The 11,939-nt window shown below is 41.5% G+C and overlaps 1 protein-coding gene and 1 pseudogene across 1 annotated transcript; both read left to right on the forward strand.

Annotated features, from left to right (window-relative positions):
* Positions 1-712: 712 nt before the first annotated feature.
* LOC130290864 (mRNA decay activator protein ZFP36L1-like) lies at positions 713-6,343 on the forward strand. Its single transcript, XM_056539015.1, has 2 exons — positions 713-914; positions 3,656-6,343. Exons 1-2 carry the CDS (start codon positions 840-842, stop codon positions 4,580-4,582), a joined length of 1,002 nt encoding a protein of 333 aa, XP_056394990.1. The 5' UTR covers positions 713-839; the 3' UTR covers positions 4,583-6,343.
* A 3,326-nt stretch (positions 6,344-9,669) lies between these two features.
* Positions 9,670-9,837, forward strand: LOC130292090 (U2 spliceosomal RNA; annotated as a pseudogene).
* Positions 9,838-11,939: the final 2,102 nt, after the last annotated feature.

Raw genomic sequence — 11,939 nt, forward strand, 5'->3', positions numbered from 1 at the left:
TTTCACATGCATCAGAATTATTTCATGCATATCTGTCACAAATACAGAGAAAAAACAAAATGTGTTACATGCGGAGTTCCCACTACAGAATATCCATAACCGGCAATGTATTTCGGACCAAACTCCGCCAAGAGAATTAATGCGTTCACTTTTTCGGCTGAAATTTCATTTCCTGTGCACGGTGCAGCAGAATTCCATTGAAAACAATCAGAGGCTGCTGCACTGGAATTTTCGAGCAGGGACGTAACCTAGTGTGAATGTAGCCTAAGGGCCAGTAGAGGAAGGTATATGATGCTGATATTGCACTACGCAGATAGGAATACACAGATTGGATAACAACAACAAAAATATTTTATATAGCCCAAATACTGCACAGTTGTACCTCTAAATAAAGTTGTGGCGGTGCAAAAATTAAGGTAAATAAACCCCAATACCTTTTTTTGCACACAATCCCTAAATCTAGCCCATTTTTGCTCCTTCTATTGCTCGGACACTGTGTCAGTTTTTTACTGCTGCCCTGGAATTTGTGTTCATGAACCAGGAGGCTCAGGATGAACAAAGATCTGAATGTATTTGAGAGGAGATTTTGGGCAGAGCTCTGTGGAGAGAGACATCCTGACAAAGTCTGTGAACTGAGGAGGAGGAAGAGGAGGGAAAAGTTTTGAGAGGGGCTGGAACTTTTTTTTTTTTGTGTGCAGTCATCATGGCTAATGTGGGACCAGTGTGGGTGGGTGGGCCTGGCAGAGGCGGGTCTATGAGGGGCTCACCATCTGCCCTGCTTACACACATTTCAGCAGAACACGAGGTGGAAGTGGTGTGAGGGACCTCCAGAAGCCACCATGCCAGCAGGAGCCCCCAACATGCCCTCCAGCCTGCTCAGCCCCTTCCCTGAGCTGGACACTGACCTCTCCAAGGTAAAGCAGCAGCACATATAGGGGCTACTAAGTTTTGGGGGGGGCAACTTGTTGCATGTGTAATGGTTCCTTATGTGTCTGCACAAGCTGACATGGTTGGTGCAAGATAATGATATCAAACTGAGTGGATCTTTCTGCAAAACTACAACTCCCAGCATGCCCTGGCTGACCTACCTATAGAGTTCTCCAACCTGTGACTCTCTGGGTGTTGCAAAACTACAACTCCCAGCATGCCCTGACAGCCGAAGGCTGTCAGGGCATGCTGGGAGTTGTAGTTTTGCAACACCCAGAGAGTCACAGGTTGGAGAACTCCTATAGGTAGAGGTCAGCCTTATTTTGGGCTGTGTTCACACACGGAGATAAATAAAAATAACTGTGTAGAGGAAGAGTGGTGCAGTTGGCAACCAATCAGATTGCTTCTTTCATTTTTAACGAGACCTGTGAAAAAATGAAAGTGATCTGCTTGGTTGCCATGGGCAACTGCACCACTCTTCCTCTACACAGGGTTGTTTTTTTTTTTTTTTTTTTTTTTTTTTTTTTTTTAATTTTGTTTTTTGTTTGCCCAATTGTCAATAACTGAGACTTTATTTAAAATTTAAAAAAAAAAAAACCTGAACACAGCCAATCATGCATTGGATTTCCATCATGGTACTGCAATGTTTTTACTGTGGATAGGCTAGGGTTAAATTTAGCATTTTTGTCAATAAAAATAAATGCCCCAGAAAAAGCTGTACTCACTATCGCTGTGTGGTGTTTATTTAAAAAATTTTTTTTTTGAGGGGTAAACCATGGTGTTTTTTCTCCCCTAGACTTCTATGGAAGGGGGGAAAAAGATTTAAAAAGTCAAATACGTTAAGCTTATTATCAAAAAAAAAAAAATATATATATATATATATATATATATATATATATATATATATATATATATATATATATATATATATATATATATATATATATATATATATATATATATATATATATATATATATATATATATTTTTTTTTTTTGTTTGCTGACTTTGTTTTCCTAACTTGTGTGTCTTAGTATAAAAAATAATAATAATATGCTTACTACTGTAAATCACAGCTGGGAATTTGTGTTGGGATGCGGTAGCCCTTTTGGGTGTCCCTCCTAGCGGTCTAGGGGAGGTGTGTGGCCATCAGGTTCCGCACCTCCCTGCAAAAAACACGGGTACTCCAGCATGGGCAGGGTACCGACCGTTCGGGCAGATACCTAACGCCAAGTGGGATGGCCGGAGATTTTGTGGTCCCTTAGTAGCTCCGGTGAAAAGGGACATTGAACCTGGAACCTCGCAGGTACCTTTTTGGTCTAGAGGCAAAGGGTAGGGTTTGTTGGGGGGGGGGGGGGGGGGGGGCCTCTCTCCTGTCGGGAAGGGCTTGCGATAGACTGCACGTGTTTTTTTTTTTTTTTTTTTTTTTTTTTTTGTGTAACACGTTTTGCACTTTTTCTTGCACTTTGGGTGATTCGAGAGCACGCTCCTCTGCACTTAGAAAAAAACAACTTTGTTTTACTAGACAGCAAAGGTGCTCTCCCATCTAATGAGACACGCACTGTATTTCAATTTGGTGTATTCAGTGGACATCCTTGCGTCACGTGAATTAATCAAATAATGAAAACACAGGCTAAAATGCCATAGGAAAAAACTTATACTTAAAACGCACTATATATATATATATATATATATATATATATATATATATATATATATATATATATATATACATATACATATACATATACATATACATATACATATACATATACATATACATATACATATACATATACATATACATATACATATATATTATATATATATATATATATATATATATATATATATATAATTTTTTTTTTTTGGGGGGGGGGGGGGCAACTGCATCTTAAGAGTGCAAAATGAAGGGAAGTGTTTTTTTTTTTTTTTTTTTGTGTGTGCCATTTTTCAGTTCAAAAAGTTGTGTAGCATCTCATCCTTACACATCCTGTGAACACGGCCTAAGGATGTGGATTTGGTTCTTTAAGGGTGCGTTCACACGGAGTAATTCAAGAGGAATTAACTCTAGTAATTCCTCTTGCATTCTCCGCTCCATATTAATGCACATCTCCTCTGCCCATTGACTTCAATGTTATTTCTGCCGACCTGTTCATACTGCGGAAATTCTGCTAGCAGAATTCCGACGCTGAATTCCGTTCCGCTTGAAGAAAGAACATGTTCATTCTTCAAGCGGAATCCGCTAGCAGAAATCAATTGAAGTCAATGGTAAAAAAAAATTCCGCCCGACACCGTTTTCGCGCGCAATTTGCACGGAAATGGCTGAAAAACCCTTCACTACTTTCTCCCCCATGTCCGCGCGCAATTCCACGCACAATTCCGCGCGAATTTCCCGCTAAAATAAAATTCTTTTTTTCTGCGTGAATTACTCTTCATTTACTCCATGTGAACGCACCCTCATGAATCTGTATAGTTGTTTGAGTGTAACAATGGAAGTCTGCTGCAACGGAATTTCTGATTTCACGTTCTCAGAAATTCCACTTTGTGAATGGGGCCTTTATACTTCTATTTGTGTTTGGCTACAGCTACTGTATGTACTGAATCAAAATGGCCTCTGTGAACTGGGCCTACCATGGGTTAGTGTAGGAGTGTCAGCTTGGATCCCAAAAGTCTAAGACAACATTAATGTGTGTTTGTTTCTATTTTTTTTTCTTCCTCCTGTAGGATTTTGTATCCCTGCTGGCGGGGGTAAGTTTGAAAAGTCCTAGAAGGGAGCAGTCAAGCACGCACACCTCCTGTCCCGTCAACCTCAACGAAAACTTAAAGAGCAAAGAACAGTTGACAGATTCTCAAATATGGTCTGTGAAAAGCCCATGGAGCCGGGATTCGGACCTGCCCAATTCAAACGCCCTGAGACTCATCCCTTTCCAAGCAGACAGATCCGTCAGCATGATCGAGGAAAGTAAAAAATCTCCACCCTCTTCCAGACAATCTTCCACCCGCTACAAGACTGAGCTGTGCCGCACTTTTCATGAAAGCGGTTCTTGCAAATACGGAGCGAAGTGTCAGTTTGCTCATGGGACTGGGGAACTTCGGGGCTTGACCCGTCATCCCAAATACAAGACTGAGTTGTGCAGAACCTATCACACCGTCGGCTTCTGTCCATATGGATCCCGTTGTCACTTTATCCACAATGCTGAGGAACAGAGGTTCAGCAATAGCAATAAGGCGGCACGTCCTCTACTAAGACACAGTATCAGCTGCTCTGGAATACCATCCTCCTCCTCTTCATCTTCTTCATCTTCGCTCTCCTTTTTATCCTCTTCCCTTGCCTCTTCACTCACTTCCTTATCCCCCTTCTCTCCCAGTAGCCCACTGACCCCAATTTCCAATCCCTTTGCTGGTGTTAGTTCTGGTTCCTCAGCCTCCTCTCCTGTCACGTTGGGTCTACCGTTATTTGGGGCAGTGTCTCCACCTAAATCAAGTGTGGCGAACCCTTTGGTCAGTAGCCTTCAGCTGCCGCTTGCTTCCTGGGAACAGGGGGAACCTAAGAGGGTGGATAAGTGGGATTCCCTACCACAGAATGAGGGTGAAGAAGAGTCTCCTCAGGAAGCAAAGCGTCTTCCGATTTTCAGCTTTCTCGCAGACTAAATGGCCTTGTAGTTGTCCTAAACTCCATTTGTTCTCACCTTTGACTGTCTATTAGTATTGAGCTCTCGAGAGCAGCAGCTGGGTTTATATTTGGGTTTCTCGTCTACATTGAACATGTACTATTACTATGGCTTACTTATCGTCTACATATGATAGGACAAGTCTTGGTTCGAATGTCATTTTTAGAATCTTCTTGTAACCTCTAAGGGGAATTGGGATTTTGTTTAGCTGAGACTAAGTGCCTACCGATAAAAATGGGTTTTTAAGTTCTGTAGTGTAAAAGTATTAGACGTTCAGTGAGTTGTCCGATGGCCACAGTTTTAAGGTATTATGCATTCCAAATGATCTTATGGGTTATATTAACATTTTATGGGGGAGGTAGGTCAAATACAAGTGTGGGGAGGGGGTTCTCCCCTCAGGTCTTCCATATTTGCTACATTCTAGAAGATTCATCAAGAATGACTGGTGGTTTCCAATAGTTGGCCATCTTATGAAATGTTTACAAGGATCAAACCACCACTTTTATAAACTGTATTTGGCTTCTTAGGTGACTCCATGTAACTCCTCCATGGAACCTTTTACGATTTCTAATACTTTGGAGGTTAGTTCCCAAGAGCTTCTTTTCTTTCAACCTCCTTCGTGTAGTCAACACTTGCCTGTAAGTTTGGTTGGTTTAGATTGTGAGCCCATCATTGTGGTCCTTGTAGTAGACCATGTGCCTCCCACCCCCCAATTTATTTTATTATAATTGTGAGGAATTCCCAATGTAGTTGTAAAATGTAATCATGTGGCCCAATCCTTATCTTCTACTTGTTTTACATTTGCCTCGGGCAGATTGGTTGTGTTTTCTATGAGAAAACCTAGTATAGGTTACTTATCCTCCATAGTATAGTCTATGCTTCTAGTGCTGCTGTACATTACCAGTCTTAGACGGTTGTCGTCTTTTGTGTTTTTTTTTTTTTTAGAAATTTAAAACTGAAATTCAGTAACAATTTATGTGCGATGAACCAAAAAACCTTTTTAATCTTTGTTGTCGTTTTTTTTGTTGCCTGTTCTATTTTTAATTTTATGTAGTTAGTATTTAAAGTCTAAGTTTATCTTCCGTTTTTACGCATCAATCTGTCAGTCTGTATCTATATACCCCTTGAGGGAGATTTATCAAAACCGGTAAAGTTGCTGAGTTGCCCATAGCAACCAATCAGATCGCGTCTTACATTTTTCAGAGGCCTTTTCAAAACTGAAAGTAGTGATCTGATTGGTTGCTATGGGCAACTCAGCAACTTGTCATCTGGACAGGTTTTGATAAATCTCCCCCCTTGTGTCTATATTAGTCATGGTTGTGGTGTTGGACAGTCATCATGGAGCCGAGGCTTGCCTAAATCCTTACTATCCAGGGCTCATGTAGTGCTCAAACTTTAGAAAGGACTGTGTAAACATACCGCTACACGTCTTCAAGACCATGCTTTGTGTACTTAGTAGAGCCTACTTGAAAGATGGTGGTCCAGGTCCATCTGTACTAACGGAGCTTGTGTTGGGAATGTTCTCCAAAATCTGGGCAGTACCCAAGGAACTTAAGTGTATTACACAAAAACTCAAGAAATCCCCAACTTGGCCACGTCTTAAAGGGGTACTCCAGTGGAAAACAATCTATTTCAAATCTACTGGTGCCAGAAAGTTAAACAGATTTGTAAATGACTTCTATTTAAAAATCTTAGTCCTTCCGGTACTTATCAGCTGCTGTATGCTCCACAGGAAGTTGTATTTTTCTGGAGTTCTTTTCTGTCTGACCACAGTGCTCTCTGCTCATACCTCTATCCGGAGTAGGAGCAAATCCCCATAGTAAGCCTCGCCTGCTCTGGACAGTTCCTGACATGGACAGAGGTGTCAGCAGAGAGCACAGAAAAATCCCAAAAGAAAATTTCCTCCTGTAGTATACAGCAGCTGATAAGTACTGAAATGATTCAGATTTTTTAATAGAAGTAATTTACAAATCTGTTTTTTTTTTTTGTTTTTTTTACTTTCTGGCTTCAGTTGATTAAAAAAAAGAACTTTTCCACCGGAGTACCCTTTTTAAATGAAGAACCAGTCAAATGCAGAACATAAGCTTACCCCACAACCAATATGTACACGCCAAATATTATGTAAGGGGTTGTGAAGTAGAAAAGAACCTTAATTTATTCTGTTCAATGTCTAATTTAAGATTTTTTATTTTATTTTTTTCTTTCTTTTTAAGGGCTTTTAGCCAAGCTTGTCAGGGGGAGGGGGGCATAGTATTATGACCAACCCAAGGCTTCTGGAAAGCCTTATTTTTCTCAATGTCGCCCCTCCCAATTGAAGAAAAGACCAAATATTAATCTTATTCTAATTTATTTGTAAAGTTATTTTTTTCGCCCTTTAAAACTGGAGATGAAAGAAAATGTAAAACAAGCCACAGGATTAATTCTGTTCCTGAGATGCCATTCAGTGTTGGCAGTGATGCAGTATTATTTAATTTTTTAATTTATTACTTCACTTTTTTTTTTTTTTTTGTCTTGTGTAACCACTTTATAATTTATTTCCTCTTTTTTTTTTAAGTTGCATTACTAATTTTTGATATGTAATAAACACATTCGATTTATTTAAATCTGTTTTGTGTGTCTTGTATGTTGGGTTTGGCATTATATAGGCTTGGATGGGATTTGCCTCATGGGACTTGTTGAAAGGGTCATCGTGTGCCTTTATGGATTATTCGGAGGTGTATTTAGCACCAAAAATTATTGGATCCTATTATGGGACTACAGAAACCCTCTTTAGGGCCATTGGGAGATCGTGGCATATATTGGGGAAAGTCGAAGCCTCAACCTCCCTGCCACAGCACATAGTCGATCATTGGAACTAGAGATGAGCGAACTTACAGTAAATTCGATTCGTCTCGAACTTCTCGGCTCGGCAGTTGATGACTTATCCTGCATAAATTAGTTCAGCTTTCAGGTGCTCCCGTGGGCTGGAAAAGGTGGATACAGTCCTAGGAGACTCTTTCCTATTACTGTATCCACCTTTTCCAGCCCACCGGAGCACCGGAAAGCTGAACTAATTTACGCAGGATAAGACATCAACTGCTGAGCCGAGAAGTTTGTGACGAGTCGAATTTACTGTAAGTTCGCTCATCTCTAATTGGAACCCTTACAATATACTGCTATGGCTTTATAGCAGTTTAGTTCCTATGACACATTAGGCTGGGTTCAAACTTATGGAACCGTATTGAAAACCATATAAATAGACAAATAATTGAAAACCGGTTGCGTACGGTTTGCTTGCAATACTTTATATTTTAAATTTTTTTTTCTTCTTCCCCTACTCAAAACTGCACTGTCTTGTCTACAGTTTAAAAACTGTATTGCAACCGCATACGCATTTATTTTTAACATGGTTGTCAATGGGAAACTCGCATGTATACGGTTTACACTTTTGCATCCTAAAGTCCCCACCCAACACCCCTCCCACCCCAAACAAGATTAACTTTAATTAAAAATTGACAACATTTTTCAAAAAAAAATTAAATTAAAATAATGATAGATTAATATTTGTTTTATAAAAACGGACGGAACCGTATGCACTTTTTAAAACAGTATACTGTTAACTTCCCCCCCCCCCCCCCCAATACGGTTTTCTTTAGAAAAAACTGAAAACATTATGGGGGAAAAAAAAAAGTGATGTGAACCCAGCCTTAGCCAATTTGATAGTAAACTCATTTTTTTAACAGATAAGGTCTGAACCGCGTTGTCAGCAAATCAGAATTAAATTGCTTTAGATGAAGTGGTTAAATCTAGCCTTTTGATGGTTTAAATCAGTGTTTCCCAACCAGGGTGCCTCCAGCTGTTGCAAAACTACAACTCCCAGCATGCCCGGACAGCCGAAGGCTGTCCGGGCATGCTGGGAGTGGTAGTTTAGCAACAGCTGGAGGCACCCTGGTTGGGAAACACTGATTTAAATATTACCCCCCAACTTTTTTACTACATGTGCCCATCCTTGCCTTCTACCATACTACCCACCCCCCTGCGCCAAGTAAAAAAAAAAATGCTAATTAATTATTTTTTTTTTTTTTTGTGCAAACCCCTCACTTAACCTATTGTCAGGGGGCTATTGTGAAAATAATGGACAAGGCCTGGGCTTGATGGGTACGTGGTGCGGCACCCCCCCCCCCCCCTCAGCCTGTTTTTTGTACTTTACTGCCAAGACAGATACACAAATTAAATTCTTTTTGTTTCTCTAACTCCTGCGGTGTTTTCTCTCCACAACCCCCCCCCCCAGTCATATGGAAATGAGGGGCATTGTGGATTGGAGGAAGGCGGGTTAAACATACACAATACCTTCCCCCCCCCCCCCACCACTATTATCATAGTCCTCATCAGCAAAGGGATTTTAGGAATATTTAATCTGTGTGTATGTGCATTGTGGCTGCGGGGTGGGTGACGCAGATCCGGCCCACAAATAGTTGTATGGAGAGAGAGAGAGAGAGAAAGTGCACAGCTAAGGCGAAAGTTAAATATACGCGCTCACACGGGGTGGATGATTTGCATTTTATAGATGTCAATGGAGGGAAGTGGCAAAACAATACGAAGCGCCCTCTTTTTCTGTGGCGGTTAGCCGTCCTGCATAGGCACGTGCTTCACGGCGCACAACAAGGCCTAAAGTGTGGGGAATAGACAGGAGTGGTACTCGCAGGTGGCAAACTAGGCAATTGCCTAGGCCAGGGTGTCTCCAGCTGTTGCAGAACTAGAACTGCTGGGAGTAGGGTTGCCACCTTTCTTAAAAAAAAAAAGCCATACTAATTTGCATAGTTATATGCATAACATTGTCCTATTCTGACCCCTATAACTTTTTATTTCTCATTATACGGGGCTGTATGAGGGCTCATTTTTTGTTTTAATGTGACTTTTTGATTGCTTTTTTTTTCTTTTTTTTTATAATTAAATTTGGGATCTGCAGCTACTAACTACAAATCCCAGCATGCCCTGATACAGCCTGTGGCTCAGCAGCTGCCCCAAACGAAAACTACAACTCCCAGCATGTTGGACTATATAGTAGTATATAGTATAGGTCAGTATATCGCTTCTCGGCCTTTTGGCTAAGATCAAGTGTAGTATCTGTTCTTATCAGTTTCATGTCGGTGGCAGGCTACGCCGGTGTGGGGCTGGTGGGGATGGGTGCTGCATGGAGGATGCAGGTGTACCAGGGCTTTCCGGGGCTGGTTCTGAGGAATCAGCCCGACGGCTGCCCCGATGTGACCTGTTCCCTCCGGGTCTCGCCATGAGGCTGAGAGGGTCTAGAGCCGAGGTACTTCTGTGCCTCGGGGAGTGGTGACCCCGAGGTGCCGAAACTCACTGGGAGTACTGGCTCACTGAGTGGAAGCACGGGCACCATGATCTCTTCACCTTGTGGCACTCACCTCTTGATTCCCGGCCTTCTGGCTGGATCAGAGACATTTTTAAAGATCCGGCCGGATGTCTGGGCAGTATATCTGCACACATTCACTTATTTATTTATTTTTTGTCTCACTGTGTCACTTTTTGCGTGTTGTGTGTTCACAGGATTTGTCAGGATGCGGTAGCCCTTCTGGGTGTCCCTCCTGGCGGTCTAGGGGAGGTGTGTGTGGCCATTAGGTTCCGCACCTCCCTGCAAACACCCCGAGTACTCCTGCTTTGGCAGGGTACCTACCGTTATCGGCTCTGCGGGCAGATACCTTGGCTAACGCCAAGGGGGATGCCGGGGGCATTTGTGGTCCCCTAGTAGCTTCGGCGAAAAGGGACATCGAACCTGGAACCTCGCAGGTACCTTTTGGTCCGGAGGAGAAGGGTAAGGTTTGTTGGGGGGCCTCTCTCCTATTGGAGAAGGGCTTGCGATAGACTGCATCCTTTGTGCACGTTTTTTTAGTGTAACACGTTTGCACTTTTTCTTGCACTTTGGGTGAATCGAGAGCACATTCCTCGGCTTTAGATAAAAAAAAAAAAAAAAAAAACCTCATCAAAAAAACTTAATATATTCTAGATTAATGTATGCAGAATAACTTTACAATTGCATGTTATTAAAAAATATGCTTCTTTCTATTTAATTTTCCACTTTGAAGAAATGACCACTAGGGGTCTCCCTACCAGTCCTGGCAGCAAGCATTTCAGACTCATGCTGGAGTCCTAAACGCTACGAGCTGCCAGTCTGCTTTGTTCACAAAGGAGAACACTCAGAGCTGCCAGCCTGCTTTGTTCTCAGCCTGTTTGGCTGTGAACAAAGCAGGCTGGCAGCTCTGAGTGTTTAGGACTCCAGCATGAGTCAGAAATGCTTGCTGACAGGACTGATCGGGAAAAATACAATAGAAAGAAGCATATTTTTCATTAACATGCTATTGGAAAGTTATTCAACATTCATTAATCTAAAATATATCAAAAGTTTATTTGATGAGAGGTACCCTTTAAAAACAAAAAAACAGCCATACTAAATTTGCATAATTATATGCATAACATTGTCCTATTCTGACCCCCTATAACTTTTTATTTCTCATTATACGGGGCTGTATGAGGGCTCATTTTTGTTTTAATGTGACTTTTGGATCGCTTTTTTTTTTTTTTTTTTTTTATAAATAAAATTTGGGATTTGCAGCTACTAACTACAACTCCCAGCATGCCCTGATACAGCCTGTGGCTCAGCAGCTGCCCCAAACGAAAACTACAACTCCCAGCAAGTTGGACTATATAGTAGTATATAGTATAGGTCAGTGTTTCCCAACCAGGGGTGGGTGTGTGTGTATGTATATGTATATATGTGTATGTATATAATAAATATATATTACACAAACACACTACTTCACTAGAAACAGCTGGAGGCACCCTGGTTGGGAAAACACTAATGTTTTAGGCTGGGAATTTCACATATGTCACCACTAGATGGCAGCATAGTATTCATTGTTGAAAAATCTATAGAGCAGGGTTTCCCAACCAGGGTGCCTGTTGCAAAACTACAACTCCCAGCATGCCCGGACAGCCTTCGGCTGTCCGAGCATGCTGGGAGTTGTAGTTTTGCAACAGCTGGAGGCCCCCTGGTTAGAAAACACTGCTCTAGTGTGTAATTATATAAATACTAGCAAATGTACGATCGAGTGTTAGGTCCCGGCCGCCATCTTCTATAGAAGGTGTATCAATCCGCATCTTACTTTCTCTTTGTGACGAGTGACCACCGGATGTGTTTCACGTGTTGTCTTATCAAAATTGTCTCCAAGAAAAAAAGTATTTGGTGCCCACCGCAACCAATCACAGCTCAGCCTTCATTTTTTTTTTTTTTTTACTTACTCTGGTTGCTATGGGCAACAACCTCAATTTGATAAACC

Source organism: Hyla sarda, chromosome 9, assembly GCF_029499605.1.
Source record: "Hyla sarda isolate aHylSar1 chromosome 9, aHylSar1.hap1, whole genome shotgun sequence".
Classification (NCBI taxonomy): domain Eukaryota; kingdom Metazoa; phylum Chordata; class Amphibia; order Anura; family Hylidae; genus Hyla; species Hyla sarda.